General features: G+C 41.8%; 1 protein-coding gene across 7 annotated transcripts in view; it reads left to right on the plus strand.

Moving 5' to 3' along the window:
* Dip2a (disco interacting protein 2 homolog A) overlaps window positions 1–22164 on the plus strand; it is a 120615-nt gene that overhangs the window by 68557 nt on the left and 29894 nt on the right. For 6 of the 7 annotated variants that reach the window (XM_063224698.1, XM_063224697.1, XM_063224699.1 and 3 more), the window contains 11 exons: window positions 6285–6376; window positions 9642–9752; window positions 10900–11023; window positions 11346–11455; window positions 11735–11837; window positions 13400–13464; window positions 13605–13698; window positions 14356–14475; window positions 15646–15760; window positions 16682–16821; window positions 21988–22124. In XM_063224698.1, the coding sequence (XP_063080768.1) occupies window positions 6285–6376; window positions 9642–9752; window positions 10900–11023; window positions 11346–11455; window positions 11735–11837; window positions 13400–13464; window positions 13605–13698; window positions 14356–14475; window positions 15646–15760; window positions 16682–16821; window positions 21988–22124 (1211 nt within the window). The remainder of the gene's footprint in view (window positions 1–6284; window positions 6377–9641; window positions 9753–10899; window positions 11024–11345; window positions 11456–11734; window positions 11838–13399; window positions 13465–13604; window positions 13699–14355; window positions 14476–15645; window positions 15761–16681; window positions 16822–21987; window positions 22125–22164) is intronic. The other variant, XM_063224701.1, reaches the window with a different exon arrangement.

Here is a 22164-nt window from a genome sequence, read left to right on the forward strand (position 1 = left end):
GCTGCCTCTTCCAGCCAGGCACCACAGCCTGACAGTATGCTTAGCCCCAAACTTTTCTGTAGATAAATACGCCCATGAGTATAGTTCCCCACTATGATCCAGTCACCTTCCTAACACCTCACCTCTGAACACATGAGGCCTTTGGGGAGGCCTTCTAGATCTAAACCATAACAGTGAAGATCTTTTCCTATCATTTGGGTTTTCTCTTTGATTAAGTAACCGTTAAATCTCACATACTTTTTTTTATAGATATAGGATATAGTAGGTCTGTTTTGCTCAGATTGCCAGCCCTTTTGTCAGGGATGTGCTATATGTGTCTTTCCCCCTGTGTGACTTTGCCTTTAAATCTGTAGTGTGGCTCAGGGAACACAAGTTCTATCCTGTTTCACATTTTCTTTGTTAGTTCATGCCTTCTGTGTTCTACTTAAAAACTTTTCCCTAGGCCTCTATCGCAAAGTTACTTGATCACTTTTGGAAAGTATTGTTTTGTTCACATTTGTTTGTTTTGTTTACATTTATGCAGACTATCCCTCTGCAACTCATGAATGTGTTTTTGTTTATGGGGTAGAGATGAGTTTCAGGGTCAGTTTTTCAAGGATGGTCACCACCTGTTCATTCTTAGCTATAGAAAGGACCATCTGTCCCACTCTACTGCTGTGACACTTGGGTCCTCAGTCCAGGAGTCCACACTTGTGGGATTTGGCCTTGTCTTTTCTTTTCTCTCTCTTTCATCTCTCTTTCTCTTCCTCTTTCTGTCTGTCCTTCCTTCCTTCCATGCTGCAGATTGAACCCAGGACACTGAGCCATATCCCCAGTCCTTTCAATTATTATTATTATTTTAAAAACTTTGAGATGAGGTCTCTAAGTTGCCCAGACTGGGCTTCAACTTGCAGTCCTAGTGCCTCAGCTTCCCAGAGTGCTGGTATCACAGGTGTGCCTGATTAGCGTGGGTACCATTGCAGTTGTCCTTTTATCTGGGGACTGACTGGCCACCCTTATCCCCAGACCAGATAGCCATTCCTGATATCTACTGCTTGCAGTCTCAACTTCATGGTCTTCTCTTCCTGTCTTTTTCCAGAGCCTTTTAGCAGTTTTGTCCTGCATATTTTAGAGCTAGTTTTAGAATTACCTTTTCAAATGTCATATCCTATCTGCTGAGATTTCAATGAGCATTGTTTTGAATCTGTTTGAGCATTACATTATTGAGTCTTTTGTCTCAATAAAGCTTTATCATTATCTATGAGACTTTGTATATTTCTTTTTTATATTTTTTAAAGTTTTATTTAAAGAAAAAAACAAAAATGGTAGAAATAATGCATAATAAAAAACAGTAAGAAATCACTAGTTGATAAATTACATATTGTCCTCTTAGAAATAATTGTTCAAGTTACAAAAGCAGGGGCTGGGGATTTAGCTCAGTGGCATAAGCACATGCCTTGCAAGCAGGCGGTCGTGAGCTCGATCCCTGGTACCGATAAAAATGAAAAAGACAAAAAAAAAAAAAGTTACAAAAGCAAAGCATACTCACAAATCAAACCTAGTATCAATAGATAAGTCATTGGTTATCATACAGTAGAATAATAAATAAACATTTTAGTGATACCATTACAATTAGATTAAAATATATACACTAAGTATCTCAAACTGAGTCACAAGAGATTATTTATTTATTTATTTACTTATTGTTCTACTACTGTATAATAACCAAATGGCTTATCTATTGATACTAGGTTATTGATACTAGGATTGATTTGTGAGTGTTCTTTGTTATACTGTTTTTTTTTTTAAATTTTTTTTTAAATTTTATTTAAGGAGAAAAGAAAAAAAGCAGGGAAAGGGTACAAGTTATACAGATTTACAGAAAAAAAATGAACAGTAGGAAATCACTAGTTAATGGATTACATATTGTCATCTTAGAAATAATTGTTCAAATCACAAAATTAAAGCTTGTAAGGTGGACATTCCATCAGTGATACTGCAAACAGTTCTGTTCATTGATCCAATAAAACTCTGTGATATCATTTTCTATCTTATACACTTAAATATACATGCAGTTATATAGTTTGGAGCACTTTCTTTTCCTCTCTTTTGTACCATGACTATTACACATTTTGGGTTTCATTGCTCCCACGGTTCTTATTACTTTTTTGGAAGAGAGTAAAACCAAATGTGACATAACAGAACAGAATCGGTCAAGTCAAAAGGGTGGACATAATAGATAATGTAAAAACATAATACAAGGTGATCAACAATGGTTACCATAATGCCTCCCGCTATCTCTAATAGAATTGCCTATATCGTTAGTTATAATACAATTGAACAAAACAGTAAAGAATAAAACCGACAAAACCAAAACATTGGAGACATTGTAGGTCTTCAAAAGTAGATAAAAGTCAACAAGAATGGGCGTCATAATGAATCTCATTATCTTTACAGCTGATGCCTAAACTTTCGAACCTGATACTATCCAACAAAACAGAATAGGGGAACATCAGTTAAAAACCAGATGGTGAGAGTAATACAGGGCTTTAAATCAAGGTAATGAAAAGTCAAAGTGGGTTACTATAATATATCCTGCTATTTTTTTCCTTTAATTAAAAGGATAAAGATAAAAAAGTAAATAATGGAGTGGAGATTGAGATAAAAGAGGGCATAACAACGAAACAGCGCAGATCAAAACATAACCATTTAAGCAGAATAGTGTTTCACCACCAGATAATCCTAACCTAAAAGTAGTTACCATATTGTCTCTTTCTTTGAAATCCTTGAGTACAACTTCGTATACTGTAGCATTAAGTATATCAAAACAATGTAAAACCATTCAAGAGAATGACAGCATTACAGAGTATTTAGAATCGACTAACAGAAAATGAACAATGGTTTCTGTATAATCTCCTTGTCTTTAAAAGGTTTTTGCTTATACTATCGTACATAATAAAATCCAATAAGATACAGCCTATTTAGACCATTGGAGACAGAAGGACAAAAGCTAGATGAGACTTCAAAACAAGATGATACTAAATCAGTATTACCTATTAAGATGTCATTTTCTCCAAAATAGCTGTTCCTATCATCCAATCTTCTCTGCCTCATTTCTGTTGAGCTCTTTTTCTGTCAGTAGCTGTCAGTTTGTCTTCTTCATTTTGTTCTCTGCTCCATTCGTTGTGGCCTCTCTGCTATTATTTCTGGATTCTTTGTATTTTTCTTTTTTTAGAATATCCTGCAATACTCTCTTTAGAGTTGAATTGGTGGTTGCAAATTCCCCCAGTTCCTCTTTATCCTGGAAGCACCTTGTTTTTCCATCAATTTCCAGGGACAGTTGTGCAGGATATCTCAATCTTGGCTGGAGATTATTATCTTTCAAAGCTTGAATTATTTCCCCCCACGCTCTTCGTGATTTGATGGTTTGTGCAGAGAAATCTGCTGTAATTCTGATGGGTGTTCCCTTGTAAGTGGTCTGTTTCTTGTCTCTGACAGCTTTTAATATTCTGTTCTTGTATTGAATTTCTGGAATTTTTATTATTATATGCCTGGGTGTTGCTCTGTTTGGGTTGTAGGTAGCTGGGGTCCTGTATGCCTCATACATCTGAGTATCTTTACCTTTTGCTAAATTAGGAAAATTCTCCTGGATTATTTCTGTGAGTAGCTTTTGTAGTTCATTTGTTTGTGTCCCTACTTCTTCTTCTATGTTCTTAATCCTTAAGTTATGGATCCTCTTATCATCTTCTTGTCTTTGTATTATTGCTGTTTGTTTCTTTGTTATTTTTAAGAAGTTTTTTATTTCATTCTCCCATATTACAAGTCTGCCCTCCAGTTCAGATAGTCTGTCCTTAGTTTCTTTCAAGCTGTTATGCCAGTCTTCTATAGACTTCTTAGTATCTTGGTAGTGCCTTTGAACCTGCTTCACGTATTCTATGCTTTCTCTGTTTTCTCCATCAAACAATTCTCCCCTTTTTTTCTGTTCTTCCATTCCACCACCTGTTTTTTCTTGGGTGGTACTTAGCATTTCTCTAACTATTCTGCCTACTTCTAGCTTCAGGTCGTTGATAACTTCATTCCTGAATTGGTCTATGAGGCTCTCTATATGGTGCCTTATGTATATTGGTGCGGTGTCTGCTATTGCCTGTTTCTCAGAATTGGGGGCCGAGGAGCCTTTCTTGTTGCTGCCTTTTCCCATGCTGCCTCTTCTTCTCTGTTCCTTATATATGCAAGCTTATATAAGAGGCCTAGCTTCTCTCCCAGTCAGCCACAGCCTGATCGAATTGCGCCAGTTAGGTGTTCCTGCTCACCTCTGCGCACCAGGGAGTTACGGACCAGGCAGCCTACACGTCTCCCCTCCCGGCCACCGTCAGGTTCTGGGATCTGGATTGGGACAGCCTACCAGGTCCGCCGGCAGCGTCACGCAGGCCAGGCACTTTTCACCAATCCCGCCCGAGAGGGGGATGTTTGGCTGGAGTCGCCACCGTGCCCTGCTCCCGCAGGACTGCTCGGGCCCAGAAAGTCCTCTGCTGGAGTCAAACTGTGGTAGAGTGTCAGTTTCTCTCACTCACCTCACCACAAGTCAGTGCACGCCTCCCTGCCGTTCGCAGATTGCCGTTCTCAGAGCTTCTGCGTGTCTCTCTCCTTGCCGAGCCACTGTAGAGGCAGCCAGCCGCCGCACGGCGGGAAACCCAAATCGCGGCTTACAATGGCGCGGGGTCCAGCCTCCACAACGAGGCTTTTCTCTTCATGTTTTAGCACCAGGACTGCATTCCAAGTTGGTTTCTCTCAGCCCAGTTCGTTCCTGAGTCAGCAGAGCATATCTCCACCTGCTTATGTCTCCTTAGTCCGCACCATTCCTGGCTTCTGTGCTGAGTCTTTCAGAGAGCCTCCGGTAGTTGCTGTTATCTGTCCGCCATGTTCTCCCGGAAGTCGTTCTTTGTTATACTGTTGTGGCTGCCTTGATGTCCTGAATTTAGATTCAGAGCATTTCCCTTTATGGTCATTTTGACTTTGTGGAAAAGCTGAAAGTTGCATGATGCCTTATTCTTAGTGAATAAAGGACACGAGGACACAGAGTCATGTTTTCAGGAGTCTTTTCATTGGATAGCACTCAGTTGCAGCATTTATCATATTTTTTAATGACTAGGACATTTACCAAAGAGGACTTCAGAACTGCTTCTTTTTATTTCTAGTTTAAGAAGGGTTTTAAAATCATTTAAAATCATGAATGATTGTTCATTTCTTCCATTTATTGAGATGATTTTTTTCATTTTGGTTCTGTGAGTGAAACAAATTATGTGAATTTTCTCTTAAATTTCTTTCTATTCTTGGGGTAAAACTGACTTGTTCATGATGCATTACTTTTATATATATAGCTGGATTCAGTTTGGAAAGCTTTATATACTTTAATTCTTGACATTTTGAGCTGACCCTTAGAAGAAGGCTAACATACTGTATTCAAGTTGAAAATTTTTTTCAGTTCCCATAGTTACAGTGTGGCACCTAGTTTAATATTATGTATAATGGAATTTGCAATTTGAGATTTGTGTTACATCAGGGTGAGGTTGAGGCTGCTTCAGGTGTTGGGAGTAGATTTGAGAGCTCCAACATTATCACTCCTGCCTCTGCTCACCTCCCCAGATACCTCCAGGCCTCCTCACCTCTCCTCTGTTATGCCTCCTATCTTCCTGAGCCCAGCTTTTTGTTGTTGAGCTCAGCAGTACTCAGGACTGTATGCTGGATGTGGAGCCTGCTCACCAGGAGGACAGTATGATCCTTGGCCATGGGGCGGGTGTGAGGCCACAAACACACTTGTCAGCCAGCAGCTCTTCTGAGTAAACCACATAGGGGAAAACAGGGCCATCTCATGGGCTGCAGGAAGATTGAGTACATATATGCTGCTCCTACCAGCGATGTGGTGGAGGGGTATTTAATGTCATGTGCATGGGTGCACAATGCAGTGTCTGTGAAAAAGGCAGGATGAATATGACCCCATTTCTTGAAAATGATACGTAAATGTACAGTACGTGTGTGTACACTATCACTTTCTCTGCTAACTTTCTTATACTCTAAATTTCCATAATAAAATCCTACTTTAGTTTTATATTAAAAATAAGTATCTGTTTTTAAGGGAAAACAATGATGTTCACTATGGTGTTGTGCAGAACAGTTATCAGGTGGAAACTGTCTGGATTTCTAGTATAGGTTAATAGTGTGTTGTGGAGTATGATGATTGCAGCATTAAAACATTAACTAATAGTTTCTTAATTTTTACATTGCTTAGTATTTTTATTTCATTTTAGGCAAGCTGTGGAGTCGGAGTTTAAAACTGGCTTACACTCTTCTTAACAAACTAACCAGTAAGAGTGAACCACTACTTACGCCCGGAGACAGAGTGAGTACCCAGAATGTGGCTTTATCAGAGTGAGCAAAATACAGATCAAAAGACCTATTTTACTGAAACCAGTTCTATGTGATGGTTAGGGTTATAGCATTAATGCAAGGAATTTGAAGTCAGCAATGGAAAAATATTAAATTTCCAGCAATGGAAAAACTTTGTGATGTAGCATAAAATTATCATTCTTATTGTCCCTTACTATCCATCCTATCCTTCCAAATTCTTTTATGTTTGACTTCATGTGTGTTGATAGTAGTAAATTTTAAGTTTCCACATACCAGATTTCATGAGTTAATATTGTTCTTACTTTCAAACTCTAAATGTTTTCTATTTGTCTCCTTTCCTATCTCAGATAACTAGGTAATATGCCCTTATCTTTCTATCAAAACAGAAGCAAAAGGAACTAGAAGCTGATTTCATATCCTACTCTGCCCTGTATATTTGGCAGTGGTCACATAGGGTTATTTAAGTTAATCAAAATTAAATAAAACAAAAATTTAGCCCTTCAGTCACATGAGCCACATGTCAAGGGCTTAGCAGACATGTTGAGCTAGTAGCTGCTATGTTCGACACTTGGGAGGTGGAGCATTTCTTTCACTGTAGAAGGTGCTGTCAGGCTATATTGCTATAAGCAGGTTTACTGGAAAGCAGGAGAATGTGGTAAAAACTAGCATGCAACTGAGTGAGACCTCCTAGTGACAAAATAGCCCAGTACAGAAATGGCAAGTTAACAAGCTGACAGAAAGTTCTGAGAAACTCTTTCAGGGTCTCACCTTTAATATGAGCTATGGCCAAGCACATTCCAAAGGGAAGAAAGAGGGAGAGTGAGAGAGAAAGGAAGGAAGGAGAAAAATTAGATGCAGAATAAATTATCTAAGATCTGAAATAAGATGTTGTTCTATAAATCAAGAAAAGGATATGAATAGGAAAGACCAAGTGGTGGAAGTTGGAAGGAAGAATGGAACCAAAATGAAGACTTAATCAAGAAGGCCTAGTGCCAGACCAATACTAGGAGTCCCAAAAGAGAAAGAACAGAAGCAGAACATCTTAAATGACAGTAGCAATATAGAACAAGATCGTAGACACGGAGAGCATTAACATGCTAAGTGAATACGGCAGCCTCACTTTATAGCACAGAACTGCAGAGCTGAGCAGCACCAGGGCACAGAGAAGAATCACATAGCTTTGGGGCAGGGTGGGGGCCCAGCATATACAGAGAATCCCTAGTCACAGTGGCTTTGGGGCTTGTAAGTGGTAAAGTTAAAACTGAATGAAATAATGATTGAAATCCAGGAGTATGACTTTTAGTTCTATTCCCAGACATTCAATAAATGTAAAGATGGTGTAATCATTTTCAGACATGCAAGACTCAAAATAACTTGGCTTGCAGGCATTCTTTCCTGGCAGATTCCTAGTGTTGAGCCAAATGAATGAGTGGGATTCAAATGAGACAGCCACATGGAGGTCCTAGAGTGACCCTATTAGTCACAGACCAGCGAGGCAGAACCAAGAGGAATAGAGTCTTACATGGGGGGAAGTGGTTGGTACCACACAGCTGGCTGGTTATTTGGAACATAATGTTGATAAGCATTTGACCTTGGAGCATTTTAGAATAAGTTGGCCAGCACATGTAGAAAATGCAAAGCAAGTAAAAATAGCAGTGGCTGTTCTCATCAGAAAGATATATACTTGGCTGAAAAATATAAACCATGTGAGAATGATGCTTTGTAGCAAGTTGTGCTTGTAGATAAGATTTTATGTTATGCTGTAGAATGAGTCTATATGAATCTCTGATTTATGTGCTTGAGAATGAATCTAAGAATCACATTTACTTTTCTTGGAAAATGTTCTTGTCAGAATGAAGACTTCAGATGCTTTCTTGACTTAAAGAGAACCCATGTAGTTATGTTAATCCTGAAAAGATCCACACAGTCACAGTGAGTTAATCAGAAATTGGTGGCAAATTCAAGCTTCTGTGTTGATTAATTCATAAAAATGAATAAATATTCTTCTTTTTAACAAATTCTCTAAAATTCTCTTTTCTGTACCAAACATCTAGTCCCAAAGTTTAGGTCATATTTCTGGGCCAACCACTTTTAAATATAGTAAACAAACTTTTGAAAGATGGTTTTTCTTTTTCAATAGTTGAACATTTTAGAAATTTACTTTGTAAACCCAAGAACAGAAAGATGATAGACACAGCTTGAATTCGGCTTTATGACATGGCAGAACTCTACGGTTACCCTCATTTTGCCTTCTCCAGTCCCTGTGTTAAGCCTCCTCAGTTAGGCACTCCCTGACTTACTAGTTATGATTTCAAACACAATTGTTACTACAATAGTTAAGAGTTATATAGTTCCATAAATGGCTTTAAATTTGACCAGATATTATACATATTGAAAATTGGGGTGATGGGCAAAGGAAAGGGGGAAGAATATAAGAGAGTAGATATTCATCTACTAATAGGAAGTAAAGTAGACATGTAGGTATTTTAAAAAATAAAATAAGCAATGCAAACATAATATTTAAAATATGAGAATAAACAACAAAAGATCTACATCCAAAATATTTTAAAAGTAGTTGTTTTAGAGTGGAAAATGGTGGAGCATGTGGCTATTGTTTTGCATTCGCATTTTTATCATTTTAGATTCTGTATTTTTGAAATTTTTAATATAAAATGAAATAGTAAAATAAAGCAGAACTGATAATTTATGCAATAGCAGCATGGATCCCAGTGGGAAGAGGGAAGGCTTTGGGGTAGGGGCCGGAGGTATGTGGCTAAGGTCTACCCTGCCCTCCATTCCCTGTGCATGCATTTAAACCACAAATGTGGATCTGTTTGGCTAGAACTTGGACGTGTGGTTTTTTTTTTTTTAAAAAAGCTATTATTTTTTTATATAATTTAATTCCTTGTCCACTTTTCTTTTTGTACTGGGGATCGAACTCAGGACCATGCGCTTGCAAGCTGAGCTAAATCCCTGGCCTTCCTTGTCCACTTTTACATTAGTATAAGGGGTGTTTCAACTGGGCTAACTGATGGTAAATGACAGCTAGTGTGAATAGGAACTGGATCTGTATCTCTAACCAGCATAGGTTAAGGACCAAGAATCAATTCCAAGATTAGATTTTCTTAAATAAGTTTGGAAAATAATTTAAAAAATATGAAATATCCAATTCCATTTGGCCGACAGAGACTTTACAAGTTTGAAAAGACTCAGTCATTCCACAGTAGATTTTCTGACTTTTTTTTGTATGATTGCAGGTAGCACTCGTGTTTCCAAATAGTGATCCTGTGATGTTCATGGTTGCATTTTATGGATGTCTTCTGGCGGAGCTGGTTCCTGTCCCCATAGAAGTGCCGTTAACAAGAAAGGTAGCAAACCTAGGCCAGACCTGAGGCCAGTCTCTTGCAGTTTTGTTGTGAACTTGATGGTCCAGGCTATGTGCCCCCTTCTCCTTTACTCTGAGCTGGAGACCAGCAAGCCAGCACTGCTCTGAGATTATTAGTGGCAGGCAGGCCTTCCAGGATGACAGAGAGCACTTAGATGCATTTTGTCTGTAGACTCTTTGCTGGCAGAGATTCCAGGAACACTCAGGTGAGGTGTGACTGTCCTGTCACCTATTTGAATTTCCCAACAGAAATGATGGGCATTTTTTTCACTTCAGTGATCAGAACTTGTGATTCAACAAGATTTTGTTAAACATTAAACATTTACTCTAAACATATGATTGTTCATAGTTCTAGTTTTAAATAAGCTGAATGGAAATTCATCTGCATTTCTATTCACTTATGACAGAAGGCAGTTTTATTGCTGATAAATTATTAATGTAAGGACTTGCTGCTGTTCTAAGTAGCCATACCATTTTAGATATAGATATCAGTAATTGATTATTGAACCATATCATTTTAGAAGTAGAGTTTTCTGTCATCTTTTGCTTGTGTTCAAGGTATTAAAGTGAACACTTTGAACAACCAATGTCTGAGTCCCACAAATAAAATTGGTAAATAAATATCAGATGTTTGAATGTAGTGTTTTTTAGGAAAGAAACTAGAGATTTGTAAAATTTACATGCCAAAAATGATAGAATTTGGGTGAAGGACGTGCACGGAGAAAAGCTTGAGTGAAAGGAGAAGTGTTCCTGTGTGGGGATGATCACTGTTATTGCTTTAGGGCTCCCCTGATTAATTTGGAAATTTCAAACGTGACTCAGTAGGAATTTCAATGGCATTATTTTTAAGAGTTCATTAAAATGCATTTAAATGTCATTTGTAAGAATAAACTTTAAAAATTAGCCCATTATCTAAAACTTCATATTTCATTGCAAAAACAAAAACACTTTTTAAACTTAAAGTAACTCACAGTTTATGAACTGTTTTCATGAAAATACAATATTATACCAGCAGTAGCCGTTGAAGGAAAGAACTCTGTTCTTGGTCGTGGCAGGGAGCACTGGTGCACTGGTGGCTGGGCTGTGGCTCCTGCCAGCCTCCTATTTGTCTGTGGTTGCTGTTTCTGCAGGATGCAGGCAGCCAACAGGTCGGGTTTCTGCTGGGCAGCTGTGGAGTCGCCCTGGCCCTCACCACAGATGCTTGTCAGAAGGGCCTGCCCAAGGCACAGACAGGAGAGGTGGCGACTTTCAAAGGTATGATCCTCAGGGACACCAAGGAGTCAGGGCTTTGACTAGGCATCACAGTCCAGAAGTTTAAAACAGTAGAGTACTGACAGGTCTTCATCAAAGGTGATACTTTGTTTAAGGCCCTGGATCTAGTTCAGTGTCTCTACTTGTGCTGTCCAGTGTGGGGACCATTGGCCAGATGTACCTACAGAAATCAAAATGAAATGAGACTAAAACTGGAGTTCCTAAATTACCCAAGGCTGGTGGCTGCATGTAGGACACAGGCTCCAAGTGTGGAGAGCAGAGCCATCTGACTGCCAGTGATGCATGTTCCCTCTCTGTGTCACAGGCTGGCCTCCCCTCGCCTGGCTTGTGATTGACGGAAAGCATCTGGCCAAGCCCCCCAAGGACTGGCACCCTCTGGCCCAGGACATACGGGCTGGGACCGCCTATATTGAGGTAAAGATGCCCCTAAGTCAGTACACAGACATATTCCATATTCTGAACTCTTTACCCCCTAACTGGGCCCCTGGAGTGCAGACAGTAACAATGGAGTATGTGCAACAATCTCTTGGGCACCTGCCCTGGATATCTCAGGACCAGAGTATGAAGTGCTTCAGTGACCAGTGGAGAAGAAACAACCACAGTTGCCATTTTAAAAACTCTTTTAGCCTCTGTTCTGCCCACTGTGGTCTTTGGAAGTACCATATAACGTTGTTTTCCTTTGAAATCTTACAGTATAAAACCAGCAAAGAAGGCAGCACAGTGGGTATCACGGTGTCCCATGCGTCCCTACTGGCCCAGTGCCGGGCATTGACCCAGGCGTGTGGATACTCTGAAGGTAAGGGCACAGGTGGGTGGCAGCTTCTCCTGTCTTGCATAGGTCTCTGATGTACTTGATCACACCCTGGATGCTGTCACTCCCACGTGGATCCAGCCTGGTGTTGCCTTTCCCCTTTGGTCTGGCTGTACTGCACAGGGATGCTGCTGTCCTGTGGCATGCCAGACTCTCTGCTCATGTTGCTCAGGAATGTAAGCTGCCTGGATTGAGCCTGGGCAGCTCCACTGGGGCTCTCTTAAGTCACGTCATGTGCATATTTATTTCAGGGAGCATGAACCTACAAATCAACAATTTATTTACACAGTGGATTGGCTCAACTTGTGAAGTATAGAAGGGTGGTGTGTTATATTACAAAGGGCAGAAAACTGCTTGAGACATGTTTTCTTTGGTGTTGTTTGTGAAGGTGGTCTTGGCTTAAGCTCTTCTGCATGTAAACACTTAAGTGTAATCTGTCTGGTCCTTAGTTGTTTCTTGGTAAAGTATAGACAGCTCCTGATTTACTGTTAAACATCAGATATTTAACTTAGGCAAATAGTTTGAAATTAATGTTTAATAGTGATAGATAATTTTATGTGTTTATGGAGTAAAGTATAAGAAATTTTACAAACTGTAAAACTGTATTTATGGTAGTTTTCTAACATTGCATATAATACTAGAATAAAACAAAACTAGAAAGTAAAATTGGATATATATTTAAATATCTACAGTAGGGCTATTTAAAAGCAAGTGGTACCTTGTGGACCTATTAGACTTCTGTGGAGATTTGGAAAAGGGCTTCAGATACTTTTAAAAATAATTTTTAAGTTGGATCTATCAAATCAAGTTTGTGGGTTCTTTCCTCTCCACTGCAGTGTTGATATAATAGTGTTCCCTTTAAATTGGATTCGGTAGCTAACAAGGAGAGGGAATTGTACCATTGATATTCAGAATGCAGCAGCACTTTCTGGCACATAAATCAGCCCCCTCTGTCTACCTGGATCTGTCTTAGGGACCACCTGGGATGCTGGTGGCTTTTGAGGAAGAGTCTGGTTATTACAGCCCTGGTCACTGTCCTCTGCCTTATATGAGGTGGCAGTCAGAGGACTAGGCTGAGGCTGAGCAGAGGACTTTGTAGCTCCCTGAAGGGCATTACATACTGACTCTGGGTGAGGAATAAGCAGAGGAGAAGGGGCAGCTATGTGAAGGAGACACAAGCCACTGCTTTGAGGAAAGATATAGGGCCACAGCCTCTAGGTTGACAGCTTTGGGGGTGACAGTGAGAACAAGAGTGTCCATGGTAAAGTGTGTGGTGACATATCATAAAGTTTCTTCAATGTATGACATTCCCTATGGCCTCAGATTCATGATAAGGATTGTTCTGTATTTCAATTCAAAAATCATAAGCTTCCAGTAATTTTAGTAGATAGTGAAATTATTAATTGGTGCATGGTGTTTGAAAATGCCATTCCTACTTTCTAAAACTCTTGCTTGTTTGTGATATACTCATCTTAGAATTTCTCTAGAAAATGTGCAACGTTTGTGAAGTGCTGCTTATTGGTTTAACCTTCTTTGTCTGCTTTCAGCTGAGACATTAACAAATGTGTTGGACTTCAAAAGGGATGCTGGTCTGTGGCATGGAGTGTTAACAGTGAGTGTTGTTCGCTAATGACTGGCTTAGTACTTAGTGGTGAGCCAAGCCTATGAAATATAGATGTGTTGGTCTGGCTTTGCTTTTCTGGTATGGCTTAATCCTGTTCACCCTGGTGGGTTCGTCTCTTCTTCTCTCAGAGCGTCATGAATAGGATGCATGTGGTCAGCATCCCCTATGCACTGATGAAGGTCAATCCTCTCTCCTGGATTCAGAAAGTGTGTTCCTACAAAGGTAATGCATTCTGCCCTCCCTTGACTTACCCTTCTGTGAGAAGTCTCTTTGAACTGATCTTTGGTGGCCAAGGAGGAACAAAGCCAGTATGTATTACTGCAGTATGAGTGAGGAGCTGTGACTACCCATGCTGATGTGCCCTACCTGTGGTGACAGAGTTGATCTACCAGGTCTCCACGACAGCACCCAAGTGCAGCAGTCTTTGCTTGTCCTAACTTGTTGGAAGCATGGTGGGGACTCAGTAGACAGTGAAGTCAGCACTGAGGGCCAAGTCTATGTATTGACATCTCAGGCTTCTCTCACCTCACAGCCCGGAAGTCAGGTGATAGAGTGGTGCTGGAAGTGGGGCTTACTTAAACCAGGACCATTGCCCAAGGTGGGAGTGGCATGAGGTAAAATAGGCAGATATGCACAGCACCATAGAAAGCTTCTGAGAAAAAAAAGGTTGAAAATGACTTGTGGATCACATCCAAGTTATATCTCAAAATTGACTTCTGAGAGCTGATGTAGGTCAGATGGCCTGTGAGAATGTGCCACGCAGAGCAGGCACATAACCTGGGACAGCAGGACCTATGCCCTCTGTGCAGCCTCTCTGCACGTGTCTGGGGTGTCAAGGTGCCTGCCCTCGTAGTGATATAGATGGTGCCTTCTCTGCAGCCCAAGCCGCGCTTGTGAAGTCTCGTGACATGCACTGGTCACTCCTAGCTCAGCGAGGCCAGAGGGACATCAGCCTAAGCTCCCTGCGCATGCTGATTGTGGCTGATGGTGCCAACCCATGTGAGTAGGTCCTCCGCATCTCCCACAGACCTTGGCTGCCAGTTCCATGGCTAACTGTTGAAACAGAATCTGTGGAGAAACAAGGCATTTTTTACTGTCACTATTGCATAAAATATAAATGTTAAGGTCATAATACTCACTTCACCCAGTGTACCCTATCTCTTAGAAAATGGGATTCATAGTACCCTGAATCTCTCATCCCCTGTCCATCTGAAGCCAAATAGAACCTCTGTCCTATAGCTCTGCTTGCATTTCAGCCCCCCCCCCAACACCTGGGGCCACCATATTTCTGCTCAGACCTACCACAGTCTGCACCATTGAATCTGAGTGTCATCCCCCCCAGGCTGCCCTCCCAATGCCTTCTTCGGTGGCCCTGCTGTGGCCATAATTTGTCCATGTTCGCTGCAACACATGTAGTTCTCATATTTCAGCCTCAATATGCTGCTCCCCTACTGTCCTTCAGGATGCCTATTTGTCCCCCGTCTCCTGAACAGTGTGATCATCTTGCCTTGGAAGACACCTCTCCCCTTAAAAGCATGAAGTCTGCGGGCCACTGTGAACTGCCCCTTTCTTTCTGTTCTGCCCTGGATTAGAGGAGATTTATGATGAGTCTCTTGGTTCCCAGCAGTGCTGTGCCACCTTAAGCTCTGAGATATACTTCTTTAACATCCACTTTTGCAGCCTGCTACTCTAGAGTTACCACCCTATGGTAGCAGGAACCTTCCCAGTGGAGGACATGTTGGGGGAGTAGAGTGGCCCTGCAGCTAGTCATGCAGACCACACAACTCTGAGGCCACTGCAGTCCTCAGGCACCCAGGCTGGGCCTTTTCAGGACATGGAAGGTTTGAGCCACAGATGTCCTTAGTTGCTCAGGAGGCTCTGCCCATGACATGACGGAGTCTGTTCTACCACCTGATTTTGGAAAGGCAGGGGAGGTCAAGGTCTCATCACACACAGGGCTGACTAAAGACCTGTTGAAGGATTTCTGGTCTCTAGACTCTGCCTCTCTAAAACGTAGCTTGCCTTGTGATATAGGCTTACTGCAAAACAAGGCAAAACAAAGGAAATATTTGCAGTCACCAGAACTGTGGGTGTCCTGGAGATCTGGTGCTGCCCTCTGGATGCTGGCCCCAGTTTCCTCTCATATTTGTTTTATATTGCTTTGTACAGGGTCTATATCTTCCTGTGATGCCTTCCTCAATGTCTTCCAGTCCAGAGGCCTGAGGCCGGAGGCCATCTGTCCTTGTGCCTGTTCTCCTGAGGGCCTGACGGTTGCCATCCGCAGGTAACTTGTCACCTGCTGCATCTTGGGAACACTTGGTTGTTCACTCATTTCTAATGGTAGGAATCTCAAGGCCATACCTGTTGCTATCAATGTGCCAGGCCATCTCTACATCAATAGTGTGGACCAGGCCCCATCCCCTCCCCACTCTGGATTTGCACAGGGAGTTGGGTCCTTGAACTGAGTACTGGGTTCTTGGAGCATGCTGGCTTATTATTTTCCAAAGTGCTCTTTCCCAAATCAAGATGTTGTCATGTCACTGTTAACTGTAGTAAACACCATAACTGAGGAACTGCCCCTCACACTGAGGGAGGTTCCTTAAACCATGAGGTCTGTCTACCCTTCTCCTCTGAGAAATGCTGCCCTTGATTTTCCTGATGCTGTGCCTAATGACTCACCCCGGCCTTCGGAGCTTAGAACAGTGCCATTGTATTCCTCCAGTGTGTTTGTGGGACAGAGATCTGAGAAAGGCTCTGCTGGGCCACTGTGGTACAGGGAGATGGAGTCTAGAACCATGGGACTGATAAAACTCTGCATATTTAGTCTCAGGGCTTCTCCTTTTGGTCCTTTGAATGAGTCACAGCCTGGTGACCTCTGCTGGTTATTCTGCTGATCTGGCTGCCAAGGGTTTCAAGTGCCTACCCCAAGATCACCAGCAGAAACTGAGTACACTGAAGGATCTGCCCAGGCTACTGCATGGCACCTGTTGCCCTGCAGTCACAGCCACTTCTAAGAGCTGTGACAACAGGACACTGCAGCAATGGTTCGGAGACTTTGACTTGAAGTCGTTAGAATACACAGGTTCTTGACATTAGCAATTCTTTGGTGTGGAATTGTTCTGCAGCCAAAGTGGGCTGTCAGTGCCCTCTTCTTAAAGGGTCACCCAGCCTGCACTCAGGCATCCTGCTGGTGCTCATGTTCCAGACCACCTGACCTGGGAGGCCCTCCTCCAAGAAAAGCTGTCCTGTCAATGAATGGCCTGAGCTACGGTGTGATCAGAGTTGACACTGAAGAGAAATTGTCAGTTCTGACGGTTCAGGATGTTGGCCAGGTGATGCCTGGAGGTAAGAAACAACCGGATTTGTCTGCATCCTGCAACCAATTGATGAATAAACAGGGTCACGGATGTGTCAGACTTTGTGTTCTAGAAACAAGTAAACAAGTAAGATTTCTTTTAAAAATTTCCAATTTTTTTTTTATCTTTTTGAGACAGAGTCTCACTATGAAGTTCAGACTGGCCTTGAGCTCACTTTGCAGCCCATACTAGTCCTTGAACTCACAGTGATTCTCCTGCCTCAGCTTCCTGAGTGACAATTTCCTTTTTTTTTTTTTTTTTTTTTTTTATTGGTACCAGGAATCAAACTCATGACCTCCTGCTTGCAAGGCAGGGGCTTATGCTGCTGAACTAAATCCCCAGCCCCTGACAATTTCCAATTTGTAAAATATTTCTCAACATACTTTTCCCATTGTATTAACGTGTGTCAGTGGCCTGTGAAACTGCCCTGTAGTTCTCAGGTTTTGAGGTGATGGAGCTGGCAGCTCACTGCCCCAGGCAGGTAGTCCTCACACCTCACACCTGCTGAGGCATTTAACCCCCAGCAAGGTATGTGGCGCACCCCTGAGGAAACAATAATGTCCACAAATAACTTGATGATTATGTTTAACTGAGTAGCTTATATCAAGAACATGTTGTAGTAGGAACCTGACAGGGAAGCTTCTTGGAAATTCCTGTACATTCTAGAAAAATCTACATGAGCCCTCTCACAAAGCTGGCCCCATGGATCATGACAGTCACAGTCCATTGAGGGTTTCCTTGCCAACCCTGTGGCAGTGCATCAGGTGGGGGATAATACAGTGGTCTCCCTGCAGATGCAAAGTTTCACTGAGGAAATAAGGCAGAGTCTAGCCAAAGGCCTCAGTGACACTCACACTTAGAGAAACACTCCTCCTGCTCTGTGGTTGCTCCTCATTGCTGCTCTGCACCACTGCTCCAACTCCCCTCGTCCCATGACAGCCCCTCTAGGCTTACGGATGGTGTCACACCTTTTTTAGTGACTTCTAGAAGTAAAGGCCCATCTCTGACCCAGTCACTGGATATATCATTTTTTCCTACAATTTTAACTCACAAAAGAAGATCAATCTTATAGAGTACTTGAACCTGTAGATAAAACATTTTTTAAAAATACCAGAGAATAAAGTCTCAATGTTCATATGTATGACTAAGTACAAGTAACTCTTGTAACCTTGTAAGGTTACTCCTTGCAAGCAGGAGGTCGTGAGTTTGATCCCCGGTTAACCTTGTAAGGTTACTCTTGCAACCTTGCTGGAAAATGTGATGAGTAATTTTTTGAATAAATATAGAAAATGTCCGTAAGTGTACTCACTTTCTTTACCAGTGTAGATTACAACAGGACAAACATAATGACCCCTGGCATATGTATGTGTACATAGTGCTCAGTGACCCCTAGGTGTGTGTGTTCACTTACATTTGGGCACATGTGTACAGTGACTCCTAGGTATATGTGTGTACATGGTGACTGTAAGGCATGTGTATGTGCATTGATCCCTTAGGCATGTGAGCTGTGACTTCCAACTGTGTTTGGGTGTCCAGTGACACATAGACGTGTATCTGCATAGTGCCCCTAGATGTGTGTATGTGTATATACGCAGTGACCCCTGTGGCTTTTACGTGTCTGTGTGTGCAGTGACCCCTGGGTGCACGCGCGCGTGTGTGTGTGTGGGTACAGTGAGCTGCAGGCACATGTGAAATAACTCTTAGGTGTGTGTACATGCACGGAATCCAAGGTATATGCATGTGCACAGTGTCTTAGTTACTTTCCTGTCACTGAGACAAGGAGGAGGAGAAGTTTATTTGGCTTACAGCTTCAGTCCATGGTTGACTGTCTTCAAGGTAGGAACAACATGGTAGAGGGGCATGGTAAAGGAAAAGGTGCTCAACCTGTGGCAGGCAGGAAGCAGAGACAAGAAAAGAGCCAGGGAAAGAGATAGAACTTTCCAGTCCTACCCTCAGTGACCCACCTCTTCCAGCCAGGTCTCACTTTGATATGCTATTCATCTGTAAATTCATCAGTCTACTGAGAAATATGCTGCCTCCATGATTCAGTTATCTTCCAAAGCCCTACATCTGAACACATGAGATTTGGGGAGACATTTTATATCTAAATCATAATATTCTGTATTGTGACCCACAAAACACCTATGTTCATCTCTTTATTCCAAATGCAGTAGAAGTCACCAAAGTTTTAACTGTTTCAGTATTGCTGAAAAATCCATCTCCAAAGTCACTCTGAAATTTCAGGCAAATTCTTAGCTGTAAGCCCCTGTAAAAGTCAGGAAGTTAAATATTTATAATATACAATGGCACAGGCCAAACATTCCCACCCCAAAAGGAAGAAACTTGGAGATAGAAAACAATAGGACCAAAGCAAGATCAAAACCCAGTAGAGCGAATGTTAAATCCTGTAGCTCTGTGTCCAGCACCTGGGGCAAGTTGTAGCAAGATAGGAGCTCTTTGGAGCTTGGCATTGCCAGTCACAGTCCGTCTGTGTCATTGCTGGTTACAATCCACATGACATTTCTTCGGCTGGCCCCACTCTACCTGTGGCTCTCAGCAGATGTTCCATGTTCCTAGGGTCTCTACTATAATTTTATTTTCACTCTCACAGTTTTACCCACTGCCGTCTCCAAGGGAACACTACTTGACCTCACAGGCCTTCTACTACAATCTGGGTAGAAGCCTGCATGATCCCATAAATCTTGAATTCTGCATGCCTGTGAAACCACCACCATGTAGTGATGCCAAAGTCTTCTGATGGCTGAAACAATACCAGGTACCCTTGAATTATGACCAGGGAGATCTGTGAGTGGTTGCATGGCTGATCATGATGAAATGAATCCTGAAGGACCAATGCCCTAGGCAGCCTTCTCAGCAGGCACTTTCTTAAATGAAAGCTTTATAGTTTTGCACCCTTGAGCTTGCAAAGGGTAGGGTATTTCTGATTCCTAAGAGCCATCTTTTGAGCCATCTTTACTATTGTCCTCAGGAAAAGTACTTGGCTTCTTGTAAATGCTAATCTTTTTAGCAGCCAAGCTCAAATTGACCCCAGCTTTTCAGGCATTTCCATTCTGGTCACTAGCAGGATTTTTTAAATTATTGATTTTTGCCTTTTGGTCCTGATTCTTGCTTTAAAAGAGTAAATCTTGCTTTAAAAGAGTCAGCAGAACCCATGTCAAAGCCTTAATCTTGAAATGTCCTCCACCAGATTGATTAGTCTGCCAGTCTTAATCTCAGTCTTGTGCAAGTCTCAAAACATGAGCAAAATGTACACATATTTTCTGCCAGACCATTACACATGTGACCTCTAACCCAATTGCCAATGGAGCCTTTGTTCCCAGCTGAAACCGAGCTTGCCCTTTACTATCAGCATTTCTATCAGCATTCTAGCCTTCTAAGCGCTGACTGGAATCTCCTATTGAATCATTTTACAGCATTCTAGAGCTTCTCTAGCCAGCATCTTTAAACCTACCTAAATTCCTATGAACCAGTTCCCAAAGCTTCTAAACTGATGGTCAGGCACTGTCACAGGAACAACTGGTACCAATTGCTATCTTAGTCACATTCTTGTTGCTGGCACAAAATACTCAACACCCACAACTAGCTTATGGTTTCGATCCCAAGGTAGAAAGATACGGCAAAAGAAAAGATAATACATGGCAGCAGGTAGAGAGATGGGAGGAGCCAGGGAGGGAGACGTAACCTTCTAGAAGGTCATATCCCCAGTGACCTGTCTCTTTCAACCATATTGTCCTCCTAGCAGCAAATGCAGCTACAGATCACCAGTGAGTTAATTCACTGATAGGTATAGCATCCTCACTGTTTACTTACCTTCCAGAAGCCCCACCTCAGAACACCTGAGACTGACTGAGGATATTTTATATCTAAACCGTAGCATAGTTACCCCTCTAAATGTGTGTATACAGTGAATCTAGGGGTGTGTGTGAGTGTGCGGGTGTGTGTGTGTGCACACAATCACCACCTTGATGTATGACCACTGTATATGCATGTGCACATTGATCCTAGTTGTGTATGTGTGTGTACAGTGTCCCACCAGGGGTGTTTGTGTGTGTGGTAGAGCTTCTCTGGCAAATGTGTGTCCATAGTGCCTCCAGGCATGTGTATATGCATTGCCTTCAGGTGCATGTGTGCACAGAATCCCCTGGGCTTGTGTATGCATGTAGTAACCCTAGGCGTTTGTATGTGCAGTGACCTCAGAAATACATGTGTTGATGAGGATCCCAGGGGCATGTGCATGCATGCACAGTGCCTGCAGACATGTGTGTGCATCTACTTGTATGTGTACATGTGTGTACAGTCTGTCTTCTGGGGCTTTTTCTGTTTTCTCAGCTCCTCCATTATCCCTTGCAGTGCCCTGGCTGACACCAATTACCTAGACTTTCAGTCCCTATGGTTCCCTGTGTGTGCGGTTATACTGCCTTCCATTATTAGTGCCATAGTTTTTATAGCAATATGAAGTGGAATGTTAGGAGGGGTGCATCTTTATGATTTTAATTCTGTCTCTGTGCATGCCTGAGAGTCTTGTATGAACCTGGCTCTTCCGTATGGTGAAACAGGTCAACACCTCCCTGTACTTTAGCTTTGTACTCCTAGCCTTCTGTTTCCTTATGTGTTGGCTGGGATTTACACCTAGTGAATGTGTGTGTGTGTGTGTGTGTGTGTGTGTGTATATATATATATATATATATATATATATATATGCACATATATAGAGATATATTTTAAATCTAGCACCTTGCACATGCTCAGCAAGTGCTCTACCAATATCTACTTCCTTCTCACATTTTATTTTTGGATGAAATAAAACTCACCACATTGCCCTAGCTAGCTATCCTGCTTCAGCCAGGTAGCTGGATTACAGGTGTGTGCTACCACCCCAACTGTGTTGTACTTAATCTCTCATAGTGCCTATTGTTGTTCTGTGGTGCTGAGGATCAAACCCAAGGGCAGGAGCATGCTAAGTGAAGACTTAATCACTAGGTGAAGTGTGTTACCCATGTCATAAATCCTTAGAAGAATGTGCATCTGTAATATCTTGTTTCTATAACATCAAATATGGCAGGAAGTAGGGTTTTGTGAATAACTTGTTTAAATATGTTTTTCATATGCAACTTTCATTTTCTTTCCTTTTTAGCTAGTGTGTGTGTTGTGAAGATAGAAGGTACCCCTTATCTTTGTAAAACTGATGAAGTTGGAGAAATATGTGTGAATTCTAGTGCAACTGGGACAGCATACTATGGTTTGCTTGGAATCACGAAGAATGTATTTGAGGTTTGTACCTTTTCCTGCTCTTCCTGTTGAAATCAAGTCC

This window comes from Cavia porcellus, unplaced genomic scaffold (genome assembly GCF_034190915.1).
Source record: "Cavia porcellus strain 051 isolate PalLab524CR breed Dunkin Hartley unplaced genomic scaffold, mCavPor4.1 scaffold_15, whole genome shotgun sequence".
NCBI classification, from domain to species: Eukaryota; Metazoa; Chordata; class Mammalia; order Rodentia; family Caviidae; genus Cavia; species Cavia porcellus.